General features: G+C 40.9%; 3 protein-coding genes across 4 annotated transcripts in view; 2 read left to right on the forward strand and 1 right to left on the reverse strand.

Annotated features, from left to right (window-relative positions):
• Positions 1-7510: 7510 nt before the first annotated feature.
• LOC105693195 (cysteine-rich protein 1-like) lies at positions 7511-11974 on the reverse strand. The gene is made up of 3 exons (XM_012412965.4): positions 11817-11974; positions 8217-8369; positions 7511-7973 (listed from the first exon to the last, which is right to left on the reverse strand). Exons 1-3 carry the CDS (start codon positions 11854-11856, stop codon positions 7930-7932), a joined length of 237 nt encoding a protein of 78 aa, XP_012268388.1. The 5' UTR covers positions 11857-11974; the 3' UTR covers positions 7511-7929.
• A 1563-nt stretch (positions 11975-13537) lies between these two features.
• Positions 13538-18424, forward strand: LOC105693194 (transient receptor potential channel pyrexia-like). Its single transcript, XM_020856516.2, has 9 exons — positions 13538-14090; positions 14183-14435; positions 14515-14717; positions 15537-15743; positions 15808-16145; positions 16211-16508; positions 16572-16865; positions 16946-17202; positions 17272-18424. Exons 1-9 carry the CDS (start codon positions 13674-13676, stop codon positions 17450-17452), a joined length of 2448 nt encoding a protein of 815 aa, XP_020712175.2. The 5' UTR covers positions 13538-13673; the 3' UTR covers positions 17453-18424.
• A 4542-nt stretch (positions 18425-22966) lies between these two features.
• The window catches only part of LOC105693237 (protein pangolin, isoforms A/H/I/S), a 116206-nt gene continuing 111905 nt past the window's right edge, over positions 22967-27267 (forward strand). For both annotated transcript variants that reach the window (XM_012413037.4, XM_012413039.4), the window contains exons 1-2: positions 22967-24274; positions 24474-24549. In XM_012413037.4, coding sequence (XP_012268460.1) covers positions 24125-24274; positions 24474-24549 — 226 coding nt within the window. In that variant the 5' untranslated portion in view covers positions 22967-24124. The remainder of the gene's footprint in view (positions 24275-24473; positions 24550-27267) is intronic.

Consider the following 27267-nt stretch of genomic DNA (forward strand, 5'->3'; position numbering starts at 1 on the left):
AACTCTCGGAACGACAGAGGAGACAACATTTTATTGTCTTAGGGTTTTATTGTAAGATTAGTTTATACACAACTAGGAAAAGACGTCAAGAGAAAAACTTCAACACTTCAAGAGATTCAAGCAACATCATTACTCCGAGTCTAGATTTTAACATAGATTTCATAAGTAGCATTATAATTTTCGGAAGATTTCTCAGGATCAAAACATCAAGAGGAGCTAGCTATATCATACATCCACGCCTAGTTTAGAGTCTTATTGTAAAATTAGTTCATACGCAACTGAGAGGAAACATCAAGAGAAAAACTTCAACACTTCAAGAGATACAAGCAACAACATTACTCCAAGTCTAGATTTTAACATAGATTTGGTAGGTAGCATTATAATTTTTGGGAGAGTCTTCAGGATAATAACTTCAAGAGGAGCTAGCTATATCATACATCCAAGTCTAGTTTAGAGTCTCATTGTAAAATTAGTTTATACGCAACTGAGAGGAAACATCAAGAGAAAAACTTCAACACTTCAAGAGATACAAGCAACAACATTACTCCAAGTCTAGATTTTAACATAGATTTTATAGGTAGCATTATAATTTTTGGGAGAGTCTTCAGGATAATAACTTTAAGAGGAGCTAGCTATATCATACATCCAAGTCTAGTTTAGAGTCTCATTGTAAAATTAGTTTATACGCAACTGAGAGGAAACATCAAGAGAAAAACTTCAGCACTTCAAGAGATACAAGCAACAACATTACTCCAAGTCTAGATTTTAACATAGATTTTATAAGTAGCCTTATAATTTTGGGAAGATTCTTCAGGATGAAAACATCAAGAGGAGCTAGCTATATCATACATCCGAATCTAGTTTAGAGTCTTATTGTAAAATTAGTTTATACGCAACTGAGAGGAGACATCAGGAAAAAAACTTCAACACTTCACGAGATACAAGCAACAACATTACTCCAAGTCTAGATATTACGATAGATTAGAATAGTAGTTGTCATGATGTTTGGTTGATGCTCCAAGAAGAGGACATCAGGACCACGAGAGGAACTCTGCAAATGCGCTCATCCCCCCGGATCAAGGGCTCATTAGATGACATCGAAATTCATCACTGCTGAGCAGCCACATCTCCGAAAAAAGGAAGTCTGATTTTGTTTGTTCTTTCTCGAATTTTATCCATGTTACATTGTATCTGATTTTTCCAGATATCCAGGAGTTCCTGGAGACGAAGTCACGCCGCGACCCACACCTCTCGCAGCCAGCTCGGACCTACTGGAAGCAGGGTCTTACCGGAGTGGACACAAATCCCGAGGAGCAGCGGAACACAGAGCTTTGGCCGGATCCGGAGAGGAAGCCGACCACGGAGCCGGAGTCATTGGATTATTGGAGCAGGAGAGATCGAGGATCCGCAGGATAGCAGCGATGGTGTGAGTTGTGTTCGTTACATGTGCGATCAGTTCGATCGATGTTAAATATCTACCCTACTCCTGGAGGAGATATAAATCAAAATATGTGTCTATGTGTGTGTTTTGCGCGCGTATAGAGTGTGATAATCGTCATCGGTTTTAAAAATTCATCCCACTCCTGGAGGAGATATAAATCCAAATGTGCTCTAATGTGTGTGTTTGTCACGCAAATAGTGTGCGATAATCGTCATCGGTTTTAAAAATTCATTCCACTCCTGGAGGAGATATAAATCCAAATGTGCTCTAATGTGTGTGTTCGTCACGCGAATAGTGTGCGATAATCGTCATCGGTTTTAAAAAATTATCCCACTCCTGGAGGAGATATAAAACAAAACCTGTTCCATAGGGTATTTTATTTGTAATTAGGCTTACATTAGATTATTTATCGCGTAAGTTTTATATTCTTTCAAAACGACGTCGACGGAGCAACTCTCGGAACGACAGAGGAGACAACATTTTATTGTCTTAGGGTTTTATTGTAAGATTAGTTTATACGCAACTGAGAGGAGACATCAGGAAAAAAACTTCAACACTTCACGAGATACAAGCAACAACATTACTCCAAGTCTAGATTTTAACATAGATTTTATAAGTAGCATTATAATTTTCGGGAGATTTCTCAGGATCAAAACTTCAAGAGGAGCTAGCTATATCATACATCCAAGTCTAGTTTAGAGTCTCATTGTAAAATTAGTTTATACGCAACTGAGAGGAAACATCAAGAGAAAAACTTCAACACTTCAAGAGATACAAGCAACAACATTACTCCAAGTCTAGATTTTAACATAGATTTTATAAGTAGCATTATAATTTTTGGGAGAGTCTTCAGGATAAAAACTTCAAGAGGAGCTAGCTATATCATACATCCAAGTCTAGTTTAGAGTCTCATTGTAAAATTAGTTTATACGCAACTGAGAGGAAACATCAAGAAAAAAACTTCAGCACTTCAAGAGATACAAGCAACAACATTACTTCAAGTCTAGATTTTAACATAGATTTTATAAGTAGCCTTATAATTTTGGGAAGATTCTTCAGGATAAAAACATCAAGCGGAGCTAGCTATATAATACATCCAAGTCTAGATTTTAACATAGATTTTATAAGTAGCCTCATGATTTTGGGAAGATTCTTCAGGATAAAAACATCAAGAGGAGCTAGCTATATCATACATCCAAGTCTAGTTTAGAGTCTCATTGTAAAATTAGTTTATACGCAACTGAGAGGAAACATCAAGAGAAAAACTTCAGCACTTCAAGAGATACAAGCAACATCATTACTCCAAGTCTAGATTTTACTATAGATTTTATAAGTAGCATTATAATTTTCGGGAGATTTCTCAGGATCAAAACTCCAAGAGGAGCTAGCTATATCATACATCCAAGTCTAGTTTAGAGTCTCATTGTAAAATTAGTTTATACGCAACTGAGAGGAAACATCGAGAGAAAAACTTCAGCACTTCAAGAGATACAAGCAACAACATTACTCCAAGTCTAGATTTTAACATAGATTTTATAAGTAGCCTTATGATTTTGGGAAGATTCTTCAGGATAAAAACATCAAGAGGAGCTAGCTATATCATACATCCAAGTCTAGTTTAGAGTCTTATTGTAAAATTAGTTTATACGCAACTGAGAGGAGACATCAGGAGAAAAACTTCAGCACTTCAAGAGATACAAGCAACATCATTACTCCAAGTCTAGATTTTAACATAGATTTCATAAGTAGCCTTGTAATTTTGGGTAGATCCTTCAGGATAAAAACATCAAGAGGAGCTAGCTATATCATACATCCAAGTCTAGATTTTAACATAGATTTTATAAGTAGCCTTGTGATTTTGGGAAGATTCTTCAGGATAAAAACATCAAGAGGAGCTAGCTATATCATACATCCAAGTCTAGTTTAGAGTCTCATTGTAAAATTAGTTTATACGCAACTGAGAGGAGACATCAGGAGAAAAACTTCAACACTTCACGAGATACAAGCAACAACATTACTCCAAGTCTAGATTTTAACATAGATTTTATAAGTAGCATTATAATTTTTGGGAGAGTCTTCAGGACAAAAACTTCAAGAGGAGCTAGCTATATCATACATCCAAGTCTAGTTTAGAGTCTCATTGTAAAATTAGTTTATACGCAACTGAGAGGAAACATCAAGAGAAAAACTTCAGCACTTCAAGAGAGACAAGCAACATCATTACTCCAAGTCTAGATATTACGATAGATTAGAATAGTAGTTGTCATGATGTTTGGTTGATGCTCCAAGAAGAGGACATCAGGACCACGAGAGGAACTCTGCAAATGCGCTCATCCCCCCGGATCAAGGGCTCATTGGATGACATCGAAATTCATCACTGCTGAGCAGCCACATCTCCGAAAAAAGGAAGTCTGATTTTGTTTGTTCTTTCTCGAATTTTATCCATGTTACATTGTATCTGATTTTTCCAGATATCCAGGAGTTCCTGGAGACGAAGTCACGCCGCGACCCACACCTCTCGCAGCCAGCTCGGACCTACTGGAAGCAGGGTCTTACCGGAGTGGACACAAATCCCGAGGAGCAGCGGAACACAGAGCTTTGGCCGGATCCGGAGAGGAAGCCGACCACGGAGCCGGAGTCATTGGATTATTGGAGCAGGAGAGATCGAGGATCCGCAGGATAGCAGCGATGGTGTGAGTTGTGTTCGTTACATGTGCGATCAGTTCGATCGATGTTAAATATCTACCCTACTCCTGGAGGAGATATAAATCAAAATATGTGTCTATGTGTGTGTTTTGCGCGCGTATAGTGTGTGATAATCGTAATCGGTTTTAAAAATTCATCCCACTCCTGGAGGAGATATAAATCCAAATGTGCTCTAATGTGTGTGTTTGTCACGCAAATAGTGTGCGATAATCGTCATCGGTTTTAAAAATTCATCCCACTCCTGGAGGAGATATAAATCCAAATGTGCTCTAATGTGTGTGTTCGTCACGCGAATAGTGTGCGATAATCGTCATCGGTTTTAAAAAATTATCCCACTCCTGGAGGAGATATAAAACAAAACCTGTTCCATAGGGTATTTTATTTGTAATTAGGCTTACATTAGATTATTTATCGCGTAAGTTTTATATTCTTTCAAAACGACGTCGACGGAGCAACTCTCGAAACGACAGAGGAGACAACATTTTATTGTCTTAGGGTTTTATTGTAAGATTAGTTTATACACAACTAGGAAAAGACGTCAAGAGAAAAACTTCAACACTTCAAGAGATTCAAGCAACATCATTACTCCAAGTCTAGATTTGAACATAGATTTCATAAGTAGCATTATAATTTTCGGAAGATTTCTCAGGATCAAAACATCAAGAGGAGCTAGCTATATCATACATCCAAGCCTTGTTTAGAGTCTTATTGTAAAATTAGTTCATACGCAACTCAGAGGAAACATCAAGAGAAAAACTTCAACACTTCACGAGATACAAGCAACAACATTACTCCAAGTCTAGATTTTAACATAGATTTTATAAGTAGCATTATAATTTTTGGGAGAGTCTTCAGGATAATAACTTCAAGAGGAGCTAGCTATATCATACATCCAAGTCTAGTTTAGAGTCTCATTGTAAAATTAGTTTATACGCAACTGAGAGGAAACATCAAGAGAAAAACTTCAACACTTTAAGAGATACAAGCAACAACATTACTCCAAGTCTAGATTTTAACATAGATTTGGTAGGTAGCATTATAATTTTTGGGAGAGTCTTCAGGATAATAACTTCAAGAGGAGCTAGCTATATCATACATCCAAGTCTAGTTTAGAGTCTCATTGTAAAATTAGTTTATACGCAACTGAGAGGAAACATCGAGAGAAAAACTTCAGCACTTCAAGAGATACAAGCAACAACATTACTCCAAGTCTAGATTTTAACATAGATTTTATGAGTAGCCTTATGATTTTGGGAAGATTCTTCAGGATAAAAACATCAAGAGGAGCTAGCTATATCATACATCCAAGTCTAGTTTAGAGTCTTATTGTAAAATTAGTTTATACGCAACTGAGAGGAGACATCAGGAGAAAAACTTCAACACTTCACGAGATACAAGCAACAACATTACTCCAAGTCTAGATTTTAACATAGATTTTATAAGTAGCATTATAATTTTTGGGAGAGTCTTCAGGATAAAAACATCAAGAGGAGCTAGCTATATCATACATCCAAGTCTAGTTTAGAGTCTCATTGTAAAATTAGTTTATACGCAACTGAGAGGAAACATCGAGAGAAAAACTTCAGCACTTCAAGAGATACAAGCAACAACATGACTCCAAGTCTAGATTTTAACATAGATTTTATAAGTAGCCTTATAATTTTGGGAAGATTCTTCAGGATGAAAACATCAAGAGGAGCTAGCTATATCATACATCCGAATCTAGTTTAGAGTCTTATTGTAAAATTAGTTTATACGCAACTGAGAGGAGACATCAGGAAAAAAACTTCAACACTTCACGAGATACAAGCAACAACATTACTCCAAGTCTAGATTTTAACATAGATTTTATAAGTAGCATTATGATTTTGGGAAGATTCTTCAGGATAAAAACTTTAAGAGGAGCTAGCTATATCATACTCCAAGCCTAGTTTAGAGTCTTATTGTAAAATTAGTTTATACGCAACTGAGAGGAAACATCAAGAGAAAAACTTCAACACTTCAAGAGATACAAGCAACAACATTACTCCAAGTCTAGATATTACGATAGATTAGAATAGTAGTTGTTATGATGTTTGGTTGATGCTCCAAGAAGAGGACATCAGGACCACGAGAGGAACTCTGCAAATGCGCTCATCCCCCCGGATCAAGGGCTCATTAGATGACATCGAAATTCATCACTGCTGAGCAGCCACATCTCCGAAAAAAGGAAGTCTGATTTTGTTTGTTCTTTCTCGAATTTTATCCATGTTACATTGTATCTGATTTTTCCAGATATCCAGGAGTTCCTGGAGACGAAGTCACGCCGCGACCCACACCTCTCGCAGCCAGCTCGGACCTACTGGAAGCAGGGTCTTACCGGAGTGGACACAAATCCCGAGGAGCAGCGGAACACAGAGCTTTGGCCGGATCTGGAGAGGAAGCCGACCACGGAACCGGAGTCATCGGATTATTGGAGCAGGAGAGATCGAGGATCCGCAGGATAGCAGCGATGGTGTGAGTTGTGTTCGTTACATGTGCGATCAGTTCGATCGATGTTAAATATCTACCCTACTCCTGGAGGAGATATAAATCAAAATATGTGTCTTTGTGTGTGTTTTGCGCGCGTATAGTGTGTGATAATCGTCATCGGTTTCAAAAATTCATCCCACTCCTGGAGGAGATATAAAACAAAACCTGTTCCATAGGGTATTTTATTTGTATTCAGGCTTACATTAGATTATTTATCGCGTAAGTTTTATATTCTTTCGAAACGACGTCGAAAGAGCAACTCTCGGAACGACAGAGGAGACAACATTTGATAATTCTTAAGTCAAGAATGTACCACGTATCTTGTAAGTTCTATATTTTTCTGAAGTCACATCGAGGTAGCAAGACCGATATTTTCAGCCAGGGCTGCAACGAGATAATTTGAGGCCACGATTTTACTATAGATGTTATAAGCATTGGACAAGAATTGGAGAAGAGACGGGGAGATAACAACATCGGGACAGAAATTCACACGGATCTACCGGAGCGACAGTTCCTCAGATTACCAGCAAGGCATTGATTTCGTCGAAATGTAAGCAATCATCGAATGCGTCAGATTCAGAACGATGTTGAGTCATTTTCGCCCGTGATCGTAACTTCCGAATTCAAAGACGCCATTTCGTAGTTCCGTAAATGTCTTCCAGGTTGATCTGTTCTGCGCTAATGGATGTTATGCATTTTATCGACCGTAGGTATATACCTCGTTACTGTGCAAAGATGCAACGGGAACTCTATTTTATTTTCTTACGTAGGTATGTTTGGTTGGATCGCGCCGCGATGAAAATTCGAGTGCAGTTTTTCATGGGATGTGCAGGGAATCACAAGTTTTGTATGTCCATGGCAATATATGTTTTATTCATGTCAGTAATTCGAACAGTTTCATCAATCGCGAACTTTGCCTGTACTCAATTCGTCCAATTCTTTCTCAGTATCAAAAAATGTTGATCAGACTATATACTTGAACTTTGTGCGTGATTGGGATATAATTACAATCATAACATAAGATTTCAAACAACAATAATTTATTCTTCGGTTAACGAGCCACTCCCCAATCGTCAACCGTCCTTGTATTCAAATAGATCTTCCATTTTTTATGTAAGGGTTCGTGTGTGTTTTCACACAAAACACCCATCTTCATCTGTACCCATGCTTACAGTACGTATGTCTATGGAGGTATGTGTAGCTGGTATCGTTGTAACGTCGTATATGTATACTCTTAAGGAATGTGGGTCGCTCGAATCTCTGACACGCGGTTACTTTTTGTAAATGTAGCTTTCAGCCCCACCTCGTCCAAAGCCTGCAATTAATAAGAGCAGCAAACGAAACGTCATTAGCGGGCAATTAAGCTGACTCCAAAATCACCCTTTGTACTCTCAATAATCCATTTCAAGAGCGGTTCAATGCATTTCAAAAGCACTGTACTTATCAAAATGTACAAGTTCTATGCACATTGTCTCATATTTCATCCCCAACCATTATATAAAATTAATCAACCTATGATAACAATTGATCGTTGTTTCAGGTTGGAAAATCATCTCACCAGTGGGTCCAAACAGAGCTGCATAACATGGCTGATTGCAATAGGGTTTGCCTTCGTGTTCGGCGTGACTTCCAGGGGTGAGAGTTTTGTTACATTTTTCACAACGAAGACAAGAACCGTGCCAGTCTTTTCCTAGCGACGTTTTTCGCTCAGCTAAAATACAAAACGCAACGTCAGTTCTTACCCACAATTGTACATACATATTTTTCAAGGTTTGGTGCGAAATTCATGCGAGGATTGAATACATGATCAAGAGGAGGAACATATTCTTGTAGTTAGGTAGGTATATATTTCGCGCCATTAGCAATTTTGTAATTATGAGAATTTCTATGCAACCCCCCAAAGGGAGTTCAGCTTGCGCCTTTTCCTGTAACAAAATTCTATTTTTACGAGGCGTGAAACCCGCTGCGGGATTCCTTCGGGACTGTTAGGTAAATCGCAACACCGCTTTGTTGCATTTCCGTTCTACGGATTTCGCAGAACTTTAACATCACCCTATATCACGTTTCCCACAAAGCGAAAAAGCTCGATTCTTTCTCGTTTCATATCCCACGTGATCTCGATAACTTATTAAATTGAAAGGTTTTCATCGAAAACATCGTATTTTTCTAACAAAACGAACCCTACCCTTCTTCGCAAATGATATTACTCTTCATGAAACTAATGAAATCAAATAATAGATACACCTTGTGATGGAAGAAATGCCAACGTCCACTATATGCAATAATTGAAATAGTATCTTGCGGTTGTAAATGGATAACGTTGAACCATTAGTTAATTAACTGCTAATTATTCTTCTGGTACGTGCATATCATCAGTAGCTAAGGGTTCACAGCGTGTTATTCGTCTCTGTACGCGTAATCGTGGTACAGTAGGTATAATTTCGTAGTCCGTTGGTTGTGCTTTATACCGATACGTATGTACGATGTTCATGATTGCGGATCGGTGCACTCGGTGTTAAACAATCTACGGTTCTCTATCAGCACCACACGGCGCGTCTCCCTTCTTTCTTCCGATTTTGCAGCTTCCTCGTAATCGCAGCATCCCAGTGTGCTACAGGTTTGTGTGTTCGTCGTTCGAACGTACACACGGCAAAGCCTGCAGCGGCAAAAGCGACTTTTGCAGCAAGTTGCCGTTCGGTGGTAGAGGTAAAACAGAGAGAAAGACCAAAAGAAAATATAGGAAACGGAACGAAAAAAGGAAATGGAAATAAAAAAATATTTATATAAACATATATATATATATACCGTTGAACGAAGTGCTGTGAGGGATGAGTGGGGCGAACCCCACTTTCATTGCCATTTCGAGCAACACACAAACCTGTCTCATCTCCGCGCTACTCTTCTTGTTATTGCCTGGTACGAAGAAGGCCCGCCGGAGCGGCGGGGCATATAGCTTTGTTGTTGTCCTCGCGGGCGGATACCTCATTGTTGCGATGTGCGCCCGTACGCAACGTGATTCTTGATGGTTCTTTACAAGTATACCAGGTGTATACTTATATTTACCTTCGGCTGTCTCTTACTTTTCCCCTCGTTCTTTCTCCATATGTATTCTATATTTCTACCTCATCCTCTGACGTACGTACGTGTGCAAAAGCACCCCTTACCCGTAGTCCCGTCGTACACGGTGGCTGGATTCTTCAAATTCCAGAGATTGTTACGAAAACTCCAGTTCGGTGCGTAATACTACTGAATTCTTCCTCGTCATTCATCATTATCTTATTCGAGTTATCTGAATTCATTTCACGCAGGACTTAGCTAGCACAATTCATTCGATCATTCGTTTTACTTTTCTATTTTCATTTCCTCTCTCGGCCACGATTTCCAAATACTCGCATATGTGACAAATCCACGGTTTTGTCAAGAGATGTATCATACCAATATTGTGCAAATCTATGCGAACTATGTTACTGGGTTTATGCGTGCATCTAATGCGCTTCGAAAACTACGTCGGTTTCGAGCGAAATTCGCGGCTCTTGCAAATATGTAGGTAGATTTCATGCTTTCCCTAACTTCGAAAAATTCATCTAAATCCCCAGTGCGATCGTTACAGGTATGCGGGTTGGATAAAATAATGCATTCGTGAATAACTTAACGGGAAAGTTCAGGTGTGGATATGATAAGACTGTTCCGATTATATCTTACAATTAGAGGACGTAAAGTCGATAAGTGATTGACTTAAAATGCGGGCGTGATAATAATAGTAAAACATTTCTTATTTATCTTTTATAATGAACGATTCTAATTTTTGTGCTATCCACAAGGTCGGATGCCTTGCCACATTTTCGTTATAGAGTAGAAGATAAACTTTGTGATAATTCACGGCAAATATATTATTCTAACGAAACGTAAATGAACAAGCTTAGGGACTGAGCTCAATGAGGCATGTTGTGTCATAAAAAGAATTTCGGATTTGATCAGCTGCACACAATGGTTTCGCGTAATTTTTTGATTACGTCGTCGTAACTTCCGGTTTCAACTTAATCGACTAACGCGCGCCCACTTCACGACCTCATTATTATTATCTGTTGTCTGCAGAATATCCGCATGCGATGTACATTTGAAAAAGAACTACGTGCAGGATAGAAATGGTTTTTAAATATGATATCAAAAACGAATACATAAATAGAACGCAATCTGCAACATTGTCTCTGTCCCTCTTGTATATTTTACTAACACTTTCTCACGTCTATGGACTTGCTGCATCGCCGGTATTGCATTTCCGTATGATATTCTCTTTTCAACATATAAGGATACAAACGGTGTAAGCAGAGAAAATCGCGACTATGCCTGTGGCATTCCGAGCGTGTGTATGGTTTGTGTATGTTGGGAGAGCGACTCAAGGACGAAGAGATGAGGTCACGTTAAACGGTGGTTCCCTAGTCATCCATGATGTAATTAAACATGTTACCGCAGCACCTACGATTCGCAGGCTTTAGAGAGCGATGAATAATAATGAATAAAAAAAAAAACTTTGTATTAAATATGCGTCATCAGCGGGTTTGTGAATGTAGTTTTCAAATCTGCGAAGAGAATGAGAGAGAAAGTCTTGAGTGCGGTCCTGAGATCATCGCCTATTATTATACTTGCTCCTTATCGAGTCGGAAAAACTGTTAAATAGATAACGATATTCACAACCGGCTTCATTCATGTGTTAAGAGGGTTTGAATGATTATTCTGTTGGAACAAAGATGGAAAGGTTTGAGAATTTTGCATTTCGTGAGAATGAAAATCTCACGAATCTTCAGCGTATTATGAATGTAATTCTATAATCACTAGCTGATTCAATTCCAAGGAATGTGAAGTGGGTTAGCTTCGATGTATTGATAAAAATTCCGTCAATCATGATAACACTATCTGTGTTACATTCGTCGATATATGATTATGAAACAATAGCACGATCATTATTGACACTCAACTTTTATCGCATGTTATAATATTCGAGGGCTATTAGGTTCAATTTACAAATCAAACTCGATAGAATGATGAACACGAAATTTTTTCAGCGTTACAATTTTCACAAGAACTTATCGCGATTAAGTCTGCTTAAAGACTCAAGATCTATTTGTCAGAGAGAATGGAGTCCGAACTCTCAACTTACCGAAGTAGACGGGTTTTTCGCATTTCGGACAGTTTGGCATGTTGATGATTTTGAATTTGATTTAACCGGTGGTGTTTAAAATCGAGTTCCGTTCTTCGGCGTGGTCAAGCGTTCACTAGATCGCGGCTGGGTAGAACCGCTGGTTTACCCCTCTGCCGTGTCTTGTTTCTTCCGTCTTTCCTCCCGTACCGCAGAAATGGTGCCGCGTTATACCTTACGGGTTAACCATCATATGCCGCTGGTTTGCGTTACCCTACTCTGCCTCGAATTTTTCATCTCTCTTCCTCTTTCCTCGACAATTTTTTCATCGCTCTCAGTCTCCCAGTTAGTGACTCTGTAAGGTATCGTAATTCCACGTACATGGATAACGCTTATACCTTACTAATACCTGAAAGTATGAGGTCTACCAATCGAATAACTTACTACTTTTAAAGTGAGCTCACCACAGCTAACGGAGCTGATGCAATCGGTACGCGTCCTCGCATCTAAATCATTGGTGCTTCACATCTATACGTTAGCCACGTATAAATATGTACATACCTATTCATAGATATTCCTGCACATGCTACATGCATATTTTCATTCGTAATCATATTCAATGCATGATTAGGTTTTCTACGACAATCGCACAACTGCGTATGCAACTGATGCACGCACTTCCCATATAGCGGTAATTTTTTGACGATGGTTATTCAAACGTAGCTTACACATTGAAGGTATTCGTCTTACGTGGACAGTAATTTTTCATTAATTTTTTTTTTTTTTTTTTTCCGTAGAAGTATGTGTATGTACTGGATTAGCGGCTTCTCCGCTTGGTTTTAAAAAAGGTGTTGCAGCAGGTGATGACGGAGTTATAAGACATTGGCGTAGGTCGCGAGAATTTTTTTAATTCAATAGCCATATTAAATGGCTATCTTTGAACAGGTGTTATCTGTATATACGCGTACTATGTTAATTATACGCAAGTTCTTATCTTAAGTTGGATTTCGCGGGAAATTGAATTTCTGAGACAATCCTCACGTTATGCTAGAGGCGAATAACATTTTAATCGGAAAGCGTTAGCAAATATACTTTGCTCCTGGATAACCACCAATTGTTCCGTTAGTTTGTTCCCCCTTGTGATTTTCTTATCGTGGTGAAGATAAACGCCCACTGTGAGGAGAAAGTAAGAATAACAATATTAATAACCCGCGGTAGAAGCAGTGGTTGCTAGAGATTGTTCCCCCATTCGAGTTTTCTTCGCTCTTGATCTCGGTCGTGGTGAAAAAGTAAAGAAAGCAACAGAAAAAATTGAGATTCTCTCATTTTTCTTGGGCGTAAAATCACTGCGCCCCGCGTGCTTGGAATTCATTGTCAGATTTGAAAAGCTGCCGCTGTATATGAAAGAACGAAGTAAGAAACGACGACGTTCTCTCATGGATAAAAAAAGCCAATACGGGAATTGGCTGTTACGGATTTTCCGCATAAGGAATTCTCCCAAATGAACTTTGCCTCAAAAACGTCAAATCATAATTCACAGGGTCGCGCAGGGGCTGCTCGACAAATTGGAGAACCGCTTCAGTACGGTCGTCGCTCTCTTTAAAATTGCACAACCTCCCCAATCCCCTCCAAATCATCCCCCTCGGTTTTGATCACATTCCACCAACCTCGTCGTACCTAATGACCTCGTATTTTAAAAATTTATCTCGAATATACATTACTTGAACGTATGGGTATACGATTACGAATGATTTCCTTTGCAGTGACCACATCCTGAGCTTGAAATATACCCGGCCTGAATCGCTGCAAGACCAATTAGTCTCGATTTACGTCTCGCTCATGGGACGCCATTGGACATTTACCTACCAAAAAAAATAAATGAATCCTCCGAACGCCTCTCAATCGACCATCCTGGAGCTATTGGGGCTCGTGGAAAATGGTGACATCAATCGTGCGGTGCAGATTCTTAATGCGGAGAGTGAAACTGACACAGCAACATTTTTGGAACCCTGGGGATCCTTACAAGTCACTCTTGTTCAGCTCGCGGCATGGCGAGGAAGTATCGAAGTCCTGGAGCATCTGGATACCCGAGGAGCTGATTTGGACGCCACCGATAAGCTTGGCAGATGTGCTCTTCATCACGCAGCTCATCAAGGTCACGTCGAGGTCGTCTCCTGGCTTCTAGAACGGGGAGCTACGGTCGAGGCGAGATTTGGCGTCAGATTCCTACCCAAGGACAAACCCTACAGTGCCACCAGTGGCCCGAAATTGACGAGCTTCGAAATTGGGAAAAATGTTAGTATCGTTGGTCTTCTCTCTTCATAAAGCAGACGTTATCTGTTCGCCAGGGTGAACTTGAAAAACTAAATTCGCTTCGCACTCCTCAGCTACCTCTTCCGGAATGCTGGGGACGAACAGCACTGCATCAAGCGGTTAAAGCAGGACATGTGGAAGTGGTTAGACTCCTTGTAGATGCCGGCGCCAACGTTGACGCGAAAGATGATCGGGGCGTCACGCCGATTCATCTCGCTGCCGTTAATATCCATGCCAATAATCCCATAGAAATGGACCGTTACGAAAAGATCATCGACATCCTCGTATCGGCCTTTGCATCCATCAACCTTGTTCATCCTGACACAGGTTTGTTTCTGTTCACATCGCTGATTGGGAAAAAAAGATTCGTTTCCGGAGGAATAAAACATTTCCCTCTGTGATAAAGGCACGACTGCCCTACACCATGCCGTGACTCTGGGCAACAAGAAGGCCATAATGCGTCTTCTCAGGGGTGGCGCATCTCCTTCGGCACATTGCACCTGTACGGGAATCACCCCGCTGCATATAGCGGCTGGTACGGGCGTCGTTGAAGTTTTGGAACTGTTACTTCTATACCTGGATGCGTCGTTGATCAATGTTCGAGATCAGGTAAATTATCCGAATTCAAGGTTTTTATTTTACATTCTCTTGGATATGGGGCATTTCGCGTCAAACGAGCCACTTGTTCCGAAATATTTTTTGAACTTGAAACTTTTTAGATGCTTTGAGAGGTCTCAGAAACCGTCTTGAATATTTTATGTTCACTTTTCTCAAGACTCTTCAAGTTCTATTCTTCTTTTTTTGTCTTTTTTGGAATCTTTTGGGATTCTGTTAAATTCTTGAGAAAAAAGTTCAATCCCTCTACTTTAATCCTTGTGGATTCCGAAATCAGCCGAAAATCCGTTTTGTGTCAAAATTTGTTTGTTGTTATTCCAAAGTGTGATATCATAGCGAAATTGATTTGTAAATCGATTTGATCGACTGACTGGTGTTCCCGAGGTCAAAATACGTGAGAAAAGTGTCCTGGATCGATTTTTAAAGTACTTCAGCTTCGGCCCAAAAATTAAAACAATTTAAAAATGTACCCCTTAGTTTTTCTTCGATTCTGGGGTCAAAAATCAAAATCTTTTTCAATCGAGGTTCCTACAGTATCCTATAGTATCCATCTGAAAAGTGAATTCAAGGATATCTCGATGGGATCAATTCATAGCTCAATTCAGCTGATGGAGCCTCTGGAAATTTATGACTTTCGGCGTAGATAAATGGTATGAGCACGGCAGTCGGTATGGTTTCTGAGACCCCTCACGACGTCGAAAAAGTTCCATCCAATTCAATAAATATTTCGGAAAAATAGGCGCGTTTGACGTGGAATGCACCATAGATATGTTGAACACGAATTGAAACGTTGTCATGGGTTTTTGAAATTAGGTTGGAAGGACCCCCCTTCATGCCGCAGCTTATCGCGGGCACTTAGAATGCGTCAAATCCATCCTCGATCACGGAGGAAATCTTGCCTCCGAGACCACAACTGGGATGAGAGTTATCGATGCAATTTTTGAAAACATACCCAGGCCAATAGCTTTTCTGACGGAAGTGCTAAATTCCCGAGTCCGAGCGACAGACAAGACTGGAAATGTGAGTGTGACTGATGAGAATCCGAATGAATAATACGGAATTATTGAATTATTCGACTTTGCAGCACGTGAGCTTAGACTTCCGGATCCTGGCACCTCAGGGTGAACTACAGATGGCTGTCGTGTCCGCGTTGATCGCAGCGGTTCCGAATATGGAGCAGATGACGATCCTGCAACATCCTCTTTTAGAAGCTTTTCTTGGACTGAAATGGGCACGGCTTCGAGGATTCTTCTTCCTACTCGTAGCTGTCCATATCTTATTCGTCCTTTCCCTCTCGGCATACGCCGTCCTCTTATTAAACCGAGATCTCCACCTGGACTCGGCCTTACCACGAATAATACTGTTCCTTTGCGCCTGTATCTTACTGGCGCACAACCTGCTGCAACTCGTCATACTACCGAAGTAATTGAGCCGATATTCCCTCGACTTTGCTCATATACTCATATATATATTTTTTTATTTTTCAGGTATTACGCGCGGCAATTTGAGACCTGGTTATCGTTAATTTGTGTAACGATTTCCCTCACCGTCGCGATAGCTGGAGAATTCATTGATGACAGATTTGAAGCAGTAACAACCAATGATTCAGAGCAATCGAAAGACTCTCCCCCCCAGTATCAGTACGATCCTCCTCAGTGGATTTTACAATCGATCAGTGTAGCAATTTTATTTTCATGGATCCAGATGATGCTTTTAGTGGGTCGTTTCCCGACCTGGGGGTATTACGCGTTGATGTTTTCAACTGTGTTGAAAAATGTCATCAAGGTGAGTACGGCTTGACCTTGTCATTTCGATTTAGTAAAGTGATGCAGAGATTTTATTCATCAGGTTCTTCTCGCGTTCGTTTGGCTCATTGTGGGATTCGCGTTCAGCTTCTCCGTACTTTTTCATCGGAACGATCAGTTCAAGAATTCGTGGAAATCAGTTGTAAAGACGATCGTCATGATGATGGGGGAGTACGAGTACGGACAGCTCTTCGCTTCTGATCTTGACAATGAGAATACCTTCGTCCCTGTTCTTGGCAGGATAGTTTTTCTCATGTTCGTAATGCTCGCCAGCATCGTACTGATGAACTTAATGATCGGTGTCGCGGTCAGTGACATTCAAGGGCTCTTGAACGAGGTACAATCTAGGAATATGTCAAAGTCTCACAAATATTTTCATCGTTTAGACCTTCGAATTAATGATGGTATATTTTGCAGGGTCACGTTCGGCGACTGTTGAAGCAAGCTGAGTTCGTCGCTCACTTGGAGTGGTTGACTTCGCACCGGACATTCCAGAGTCGTTTCGTTCCCAAATTTCTGAGAGAGGTGCTCAAATCAAAGAACATGGTGTTGACTCAAATGAGCATTGGGATGTTCACCGGGTTCGAAATAGGAGCTGGAAATATTCCGGACGAGTTAGTGGAAGTTCTTTTCGAACTCGCTGCGAAGACGCGGGATCTGGAGAAGAACAAGAGGTAGTAAAAAAAACTCTTGCGGAATAACATAAGAATGTTACATCGGCATAAATTCATGTGTTTTTATAGACTTGACCGAGACAATGTTGACGCAACGTGTGAATGGAAAAAAGCAGCCCCAGCACGAGCTACAACCTCCGCACCAGAAGAAGCCGATACTCTTGAGGATGGACAAGCTTGGAATCAAAAGATGCATTCTGCGAGACGCATGAGACGACGAATAAGCTCTCCGCTAGATAGTAGTTTTTAAATATTCTTCTCGTCACATAGAAGCTTGATACGTCAAGCAACGTGATCAGTCTGATCTGGGGTGCCTTTCCCGAGTACGCTACAGTATGTAGGGTTGCTTTAATTCTATCTTACCGACCTGACCAAATGCAACACCGTAGTATAACATCGAATGCACTCCAGGAGCTACGCTTTGTCGAAGGTAATTTTTTTAATTTCGATTATAATTGATTGAAAAGTTTTCCTAATTCACCTGTACCCTAAAGATGTATCCGTGATTTCCACTGTGAAATATTTTTACAAACTACTCAACCGATCAAGGAAACGTTTACGCGTACACCAGATATTATTGATCCGAGCGCGGTAATATTTATATCCTACAGATGGCGAGAGCTATTTAGATAGACGAAGCGCGGGAATAGAAATAATAGTATATGTATGCATCCGTTCGAACGACTTGATTATGGCGCTTGACCGCATCGTGATTTAAATACCTCGTTCAACCTGCTCCGGATAGAAAATATCAGATCGGTATATCGAAGCGTGATGCATCACATCGCTTGTATTTCCAAACGACCGGAAGTCATCGGTGATACATTTATTCGCTCGTCGATTAGGCATACCGTTACGCGTGCTAAATTTTTTTCATTATTTCATTTCTTCTTTTTCCTGAACTACGAGTCGACTCGTTCGAAGAATCAACATTATCGTAGTGATTATAATCCGTCTAGTCCATGTCATTTCAACGAAGTTAATCACAATGGGATTACAAATTTTGATTACTAGTTTTGTCGTAAACTGGTTTTACATTATTTTAAGAAAGCTGGCCATTTTTTGAGAAGTATCTTTTTGAAGATTCAATATTTGACAGTTTGTTTTCCAAGTTTCTTCGTTTCTCAATTCGTAAATCATTTTATTGCTGAAAGTACCCCACTTGAAAGATTATTTATTCAAAAAACGAGTGAGCTACCTCAAAATATCGAGTGAAAAATTTTTTCCACCCAATGATTACTCGATCGATTGCATGAGCAGATGATTCTGGCTTTCAGATTTGGATTCCGGAGCTGATTATATGTGAGATTACTCTTGAAGACCAAAAGAAAAATTCGATTTTTGAGCAGAAACTGAATTATTGTTTTAATTGGGTTTAATATGCTTTTCTTACGTATTTTGACCTCAGGAATCCGAATCTGAAAGAAAAATTTATCCATCTCTAAAATTGACCGAGTTATCGCCAATTTTCAGCTTTTTGGGGTCAAAAATAAAAAATTGATTTTCTAGTCTATTTAAATGTAATTTGAGCTCAGGAATCCGAATGTGGAAGAAAAATTGATCCATCTGCAAAAATAACCGAGTTATCCCCATTTTTTCGCATTTTTTGGCATAAATTTGAGGATATCTCGAAGGGAAAAAATCGTAGCTCAATTTGGACAACGGATTCGTGTTCCTGAGGTCAAAATACATAAGAATAGTGCCATATGATTGATTTTAAAAAATAAAAATTTTTGGTCAAAATTTGAAAAAATCGTAAGGGGTACCCCTTGGAAAAATCTCAAATTTTGACCAAAATTTTTTATTTTTAAAAATTGATCGTATGGCACTTTTCTTATGTATTTTGACCTCAGGAACACGAATCCGTTGTCCAAATTGAGCTACGATTTTTTCCCTTCGAGATATCCTCAAATTTATGCCAAAAATCGCATAAAAATGAGGATAACTCGATCATTTTTGCAGATACATCAATTTTTCCTTCGGATTCGCATTCCTGAGCTCAAATTACAATAAGATGGACTAAAAAATCAATTTTCTATTTTTGACCCCAAAAAGCTGAAAATCGGCGATAACTCGGTTAATTTTAGAGATAGATCATTTTTTCTTTCAGATTCGGATTCCTGAGGTCAAAATACGTTAGAAAAGCATATTAAACATAATCAAAATAATGATTTATTTTTTGCTCAAAAATCGAATTTTTTTTTTGGTTCTACAACTATCATTTTCCTATTCATATGGACGTACAGATTTTGTTTTTCGATTTCTACATTTTGTTACTGAGATTGTTTGGATCTTTGTGAAAATGTTCCACATCTTGTATTCATTTTTCTCGAATCCGGTTTTAAGGCCGTAGTATTCCTTAATTTCAATGACCTGAAAAACAGTAAAAACGTGAGCTACACCTCACGGTTTATACACACCACACCCTCAGCTTTGACGTATGATATTCTTATTTTCGTGCGGGCAATCGGGCAAGCATGTATACAGGTATACTGGAGCAATTGTCACCTTATATTCCGAGGTACCACATCCATATACCTTATCGCGTGCTAGTGAGTCAGTGAATGACTGTCAAACTCTGGCCATGACCCGAGTCGTTCGAATAAGGCATGAAATTACATATCTGGGGTGGTAATTGATATCCCTATGTACACCTTCGTTTACAGACATCTTTCGAAATTTTAGGCTCGTAACTTGTTCAGCGTTGCTTCTCCGTTGTTGCGCCGATGAAACGAACGGAAGGGAATAAAATCGACGAGCAGTGGTGGCATTAAAATACTACACAACGCTCGTATTAATTCCTCCTAGTTTACCGCACGGTTAATTTAAAATCAGTATTCCTTCGGAGAATATCACCGGCGCTATACCGAGGGACTTGCGTATCCATCGAATGAATTATTTGACCAAGATCATTATTCGAGTTCAGTCCGCACCGGTTAAGCCAGCTCGATGATGCAAAAACTTCCATAGAGCACCTTGCGTCGTGTTAATCTGCACGTGCCTTCCATTCTCGTGTAACTCGCTCGCGTTTAACTACATATGTAACGCCGGATAGATTCGAAACACACCGGAGAACATGAGACTTGTTTACCGACAACTTGCACCAGTATAGCGGCAGCCAATTATCTCGTTTCTGATGCCGGTTCTCCGGTGCAACAGCAGCGCTCTCGAGTTTATATGATCGCTTGGTTGCAGCTGCAGGTCGGCGAACTGCGGTGCACGCGGTAAAAAAATAAATTATTCATATATATATCTAATTGACATTTTATTCGGATCAATCGCATACAAGCTTATTTACCAGCGATATAAATATTTAGATACTTACCCGTATAATTGTACGGTGTATGCACGCCAACCGATATTCGCCTCGAGTATACTTTTAAAACTGAACGATTTTGCGCCAAGAATGGCGGTAGCCGAGTTTAGCGCTCATGTGACTTTAACGGGTATGTAGATCGGGTTGTTGGTTGTAATAGCGATCATAACCGGCTACGCTGCCTGCCATGGGGACACCATGATATATATTATAGTCCGCAACAGCGTCCGATCCCCGACATTTCGGGGAGTAACTTGATCCGGTAGCTGTTTTAATACCCACCGCGATAAGCGGAGTTCTTGGCCGCCCTTCGTCCGCATCACGCCGAGTCGAGCATCGTTTCGTGTATCATTTCAGGATTGACAACCGAGTTATTAATGGATTCCAGTTAAGAGGTGCCACTTCTTGGATCATTTGATTGCGCGCGCGATGATGATACGGCGGAAGTTTCATACACGTACTCGATCGCAATACGATATGAACATCGAAACAGGAAACCGTGACCAGTGAGCCCACGCGCTGATATTTCTTTCAATTCTTCTTTTTTCTATCAATTATCATGTAGATTCATTATTTTTTGTGTCCCAATACCGGTGAAATGAAGAGAACCTATTCTCGCCCGTATGTATACGGGGGTTGGAGTCGGAATTAAGTTTCCCTGAATTCGTTCTAGCGTAATTATTCTGGTATAGGTATATCCTCGTAGGGTAATAATGTCGCGTGACTCTATAGATGTAACATGTAAGTTGCGTCCGTGTTCGCTGCTCTGACCCAGGAAGCATTCATTATACATACTAGGATTGTCGCACGCAATCATGTTTGTTTTTATTTCGACTTACTTATCTGCATGTACTCAGCATTCCCCCCCGTACGTTTCCAATCAACGATTCATACGAATAAATCGTCAACAAGTAAAAATCAAATCCCATATCCTTGAAGTTTAGTTCGAGACTCTTCCCACGAATCAAATTACCGTTTCCTAGCTGAGACTTGCACAAGGCATCGGATTATAGGTGAAATTGTGTCTAAAATAGACGCGGTCCAAAATCAGGTCGTTGAGTGGTCCAGCAGGGTGGTAAAACCGGTAACGACGCAATCCATCCCGTCTTAGTTTCTTAGCGCTGCAGGAATCGTTTTATGCCCGAATAGGCGTCCGGGTCCCGGTAAATCGAGACGAGGAAGGGTTTTTTTTTTTTTTTTTCACGGAACAAAGCTCGAAATATCGAATTGCAACCGATTTATCCCGCGTATAATGAGTATTACGGATGTATCTGGTTAGGCACATTGGTATGTGGAAATACACGATAAAAGAAATTTCGAAGCTCAACACACCCTACGTATGTACGTTATTTTGTAATGCGGTCTGCACGTGATCCATCTTGTGAGGAACAAGCAAGCACTACGTTTCCCTAATTGCGATTGATTCTGATTCTGATTGTGACTTTCTTTCTTCCTCCCGCTCCCCTGCAGTCGGAGTAAAAGAATTCAATCGACAATTATTTCCCGAAATAGCTCGTCATCTTCGTTTTTTTTTTTTTTTTGTACTGTACATGCCAAAGCAGCTCTTTGATCCGCGCGTTTCTTCTTTTCTGGTATTACAGACCGCGTATACACGAGTACCTTGATAATAATAACTATGTATTTGAGTGAATATTTGAAAATAATAATTTTCTTCAACATTTTGCTCACCAGTTTCCATTACACCGCCTTTCATTCCTACCGAACACCTCCTACGAAACCGACGCACCTTATCTAGCCGTTGAAAGAAATCCTCAAGTTGTACGCGGGTGCATCGATGGAGGGAAAAGAAAAACTCGATTCAAGGATCAGTTGCCCATATAGGTTCACGTGTACAAGGTATGTCTACCATTCTCTGTACGAATATAACAATTTATGTACCCACATCTAGGCAAAGTCTGAAGAGTTGCGGCGGCAACTAACTGAAATACAGAAAGGGAAAAATAGAGAGAAGAATGCAGCGTATGGAGGGAAAATAAATGACATGAATAAATGGGAAGGAGAAAATGAAAACGAAAAATTATTTAATTAGACGAATCTAAAAGCCCCTTGAATGTACGGTTCCCTGTACCGGCAAATAAGGTAAATTGCATCGTTTCAGTAATCGCAACAGTAACATCGGCTAGATGGATTGTTACTAGAGAAATCATTTCTCCTCCCCATTACTGATTCATTGATTCGAGTAAGTTTCGTTATCTGGGCGATGATTTTGGGCGATCAAGGGTGCGTCGGAGGGGCGCATGGAGTCTGTGTGCAGAGTTTAAAGCTCGCGTTGGTTTTCGTCGAGTTTCATTTGTTCCTCGACGTCGAAGCGGTCGTTTCGTGAATCTCCGTTCGCTTTCGCCCACCTTCGGTGTGCGCCGACTGCCATCGCTGGTTCGGTCGAGGAGGGAAGCCGAGTCGGCGAAGTCTCTTCGTTGATTGGTCAAGTTCCGGAGCCGCCCGCCGTCCCGCAACCCTGTGCGTGGAGCTGGCGCGGAGGATCGTCAGTGAGCACCGAGCACCCATCAAGACGACTTGGGACTGTAAACGTTTCACAGCGTTTGTGTCGCGGCGCTGGGTATGATGGCCGTCCGCGTGTTTTATGCCGTTGTACTTCAGGCAAAGCCTCAGCTTCAGCCACTGCAGCAGCTGCTGGATCACGAAACTGAAACGCGCCCGCCACGCGGAGCAGAAAGGCGCTGCGCGCTCGATGCTCGGGTGTAAATTAAATAACATTATTAACACACACACATACGCACGCAATTAATAAGACAACGCTGATCGATCATCATAAACTAATAATAATAATTATAATAATTATATCAATAACAATAATCCAATCACCGATTGATATCGTAAACCGCCCCTGCGTAGCCGCCTGAAAAAATGATGAGTAAATAGGGATTGATAATTTTTAGTTGCCGGTATTTGTTTTTACAATTGAAAAAAACGAGAGTAAGGTAACGCTGTAAGAGTTTCGACGAAAATTTTCTATTAAAACGTCAAACTTACTGTCACGAATGCTTTAATAATTCATTGTATGTACGCATTTTAAAAGTAATCGAAAAGTTATAAACAATATTAACGACGACAGCGACAACACAACGCCGACAACAATGTAAACGTTACAAACGTAGAAAAGTGATGGTTGATTTCTTTTGAGTTTACAGTCAAAGTATTTTGTTCGTCAAATCCGGTTGTGCATCGTGCAGTGCTTTTTTCGTCTCGGCAATCGGCAGGGCGGTCGGATTAAAACTTGGTTCTTTGGAACGTGTCACGCGGTTGCGGACACGCGTGTGATGATTTTTTTCTTGTTGTTATTGCTATACCTTAAAGAATATGTAAATCATCAGCGTGCAGTGACAGCCATTATAACATAACGATAATGATGACGGAGTAACAAGTGTGTTGTCAGTGTGTACGGTTTTCAAAATCAGTGGAAACAAAAATTCTAGAGGAAAGAAAGATTGGTTCGTTGTTGATAATAACTGTGCCCGCGACAGGATCTCAAATCGAGATCAGTGTGGGAGGAATAAATAGGAGAATTAGATATAACTAAATTAAAGGAGAGAAACGTTTTTAAAATAAAGTGGTGCGGCTGGCATAATGCCGCACGTTAGTAGTAGCGGAGGTGGCGATGATCTCGGTAGCGAGGACGAGGTCAAAGTTTTCAAGGATGAGGGCGAGGACGAGAAGAGATCCTCGGAGAACCTTACAGAGGAGAAGAGTTCCCTCATCGACCTCACGGAGTCCGAGGTTCGTTTCCAGCGGGTGTCAAAGTCATACCTCCCCCCCCATCAAAAACAAAAAGAATAATATTCACCCGCCCCCTCCAGACACGCAAATTTCAGTACCTAAGCATACAAACGAAATAATCTTCTCCCCCGTATAAAAGAAATGAAACAGGAAGGTGTGACCAGAGGTGTGACAGAAATACGTAATATCTGTGTTGCAGGAAAAAGGTTCTCTCCCCGGAGGAAGCTACTCTACTGGAAAAACGTCGGCGAGATCCGACCTCAGCCCCGTCTACGGTGAGTCATTCTTTCATTTTATCCTTTAATTGTATGAACCTGAAAATCGTCGGTCATCCGATGATCTCTTCCTCGCTGTATCCGTCGCAAAGTTTGCATCCGTTCCGTCGGATCCTCCGACGACGATCCTCGGCCGCCGACGGGTCGCCGACTTCTGTCAGGTCAACTTACAATATCCATGTGCATGTGGGATTATTACAAGTCTGTGGTGTACAGCGAATGATGAGAGGTGGCGGATGAGGATAACGATGCGGCGGTAGAAGCACGCAAACTGTCGAGGTACACTCTTCACTTTTAAGAGCGTGTAATATCGGTGCATACGATAGGGGGAAAGTGATATATAAACTAACGAGATTCTCGTTTTATAAACTGGCGAGAATTTTTCGTCTTTTTTTTCATCAGCCTCGCGATAGTAATAACTCGCAGGTTTTCTCGAAGTCCGTGATGTTGCGGTACCGTTTGCACATTACTCACTGGACTCTCGACTCGATTCGTTTCGACCCGACTCGACTCCGGTCGTTTGCTGGCTGCTGTTGCCGCTACGGCTAACTACAATGAGCGCCAATGATATCTCGTTGTGTGCTGTAATTGACGAGTCCGAGTCCGCGTGTAGGCGTTTGCCTGCTGCAGCGAGTCGCTCCTAGATAGCCCGGAGCGTACGGAGTAGCCAGAACTCGGCTGCACAGCAGTGTTGAGAAACAACAAACGAAAGCCACAGCCCCAGCATCAGCATCGGAATCGGCATCGGCACCGAAACTACCTCCACCGTCGGTCGTTCCTTCTTTCCCCGCGAGTTTCGAATACACATACCTCCGCCTCTGTCCGTGGAACGCTCTCTTACACACGCGGCAACCGCTACACATGGCACCCGACCAAAGCCTGTTCTTCGCTCTTCCTCAGGGTTACCTACCCGCTCCTTAAGACGCGCCTTGCCCAACGTCGCGTACGTATCGGGCGATTCCCTTAAGACAAAACTTTCCAAACGGAAATATCGTTGCATCTACAATTGACGGGGATACTTACCACGAGATCAGACTCCGTGTAGACGGGAACACACGTGACGACGATTGCGGTTGGCGTTGTAAAAATTGACAGAAGATAGATTGGACGAATTTTTGGTCGGTCACGTAGATTCACTCGGTTGTTTATTTATTTATTTATTATTTTTTTTTTTCTTACCACGCGGGGGCCACCCGGTATATGAATACAGACACGGTCGCGCTACACTCAGCATTGTACATATCCTCCAACCTTACCTGCTTGGCCTGGCTTGTCTGCTCGCTCGTTCGCCTGGCTGCCTGGCTGCCTGCCTCTCTACCTACCTGCCCGCTAACGAGGCTACCTGCTGCACTTCTTATATTCGGAGAGAGGTTGCCCAAGAGATCCCACCACCCCCGCACACCACCTTGCCATCCCTGGGTGGTGATGGCGATCGTATAGCCACTGCTGTGTTGGTGTTGGTGGTGTTGCACCTTCCTTTATAACTGGTTAAACAAATTTCTACGTAAAACGCTTTTCCGAGAAACCGTATACGGGCTCTCTCTCTCTCTCGTTGCTTCCCACCTCTATCCGTCCACCATCCCTTCTTTCCATAACTGTATCCCAGAGGGTGTCTTCAGACGTTTTCTCTCTACCCTAAAATACTCTACTGCGCACCCGCGCCTCGCCCTCCCACATCTCTTCACCGCGCCTGCTTTTCCGAGTGAAACGTTCTCCTCCGACCTGTACACGAGAAACACGAATCTCTTTTTCTCCATTTTTTGACAAAAAAAAAAAACAACAACTTTCGAATTAAATACTCGTTTGTCTATGCCTTTTTAATTTTGTGGTATGTAGAATATAAACAGCGGAGCAACTTAGACCAACAAAAAACGGAAAAAGGACAGCTCTGATATTCGATGCGAACAAGCTCGAAATTAACTTCGTGTTTTTCACCGCGAGCAACGAGACTTCGCTGTAAATGCATCCATGTTCCGTATCGTATCTGTACCGCACACGTATATATAGACGCGCCAAAAGCGAGACTCGTGGTGTTATTCTAATCATTGAGACTGATTGTATTCCTACGTCACAGACACGGCTAATTGGTAAACATATTCGCCATATCTCTCCCATCGGCGTCGATCCGTCAAACTATACGAGGGAATCCCGTTGTCTTCTCATACCATATTCCTTTCTCTCTTTCATTATATTTCTTTGATTTTTTCTTTTTTCATTTCTTAACGAGCTCTCACTCTCTCTCTCTCTCTCGTTAGTAGGTAAAGGGATTACGCGTGCGATTAAAGGTGTTTCGAAAATTAAAGAAAAAAATCAAAATTTCGATCTCACTTTCTCGGTATGGAAAAGAGAAAGAAAAAAATCGACTTTTCATAGCAAATAGAAATTTTCGGTATATTCCGTTGAGTGTTTAGTCCGGTTTGGTTGTCCGGTCCATTATAACTACTCGAGAAACGCGTCGTTCAAACAATTTCACACGACGTCTACTTCGTACCGTCGCAAGGCCAATATTGACCATTCCTAGCGCTATACGGTACATCGTCTAATTTTTCCATGTTCTTTTCCTACTGATGTTATTCTTCTCTGTACTGTTCTCGGTGTGTTTATTCATCCATTTTTCTTCAATATTTTCTCTCAATTATGTTACGCCTCTAATTTCATGAATTTTTCAAACAAAGTTGGACGATGAATATGTAATTAGTGTAAAGAACGGTAAATTAC

The sequence above is a fragment of the Athalia rosae genome, chromosome 6 (genome assembly GCF_917208135.1).
Source record: "Athalia rosae chromosome 6, iyAthRosa1.1, whole genome shotgun sequence".
Taxonomy (NCBI): Eukaryota; Metazoa; Arthropoda; class Insecta; order Hymenoptera; family Athaliidae; genus Athalia; species Athalia rosae.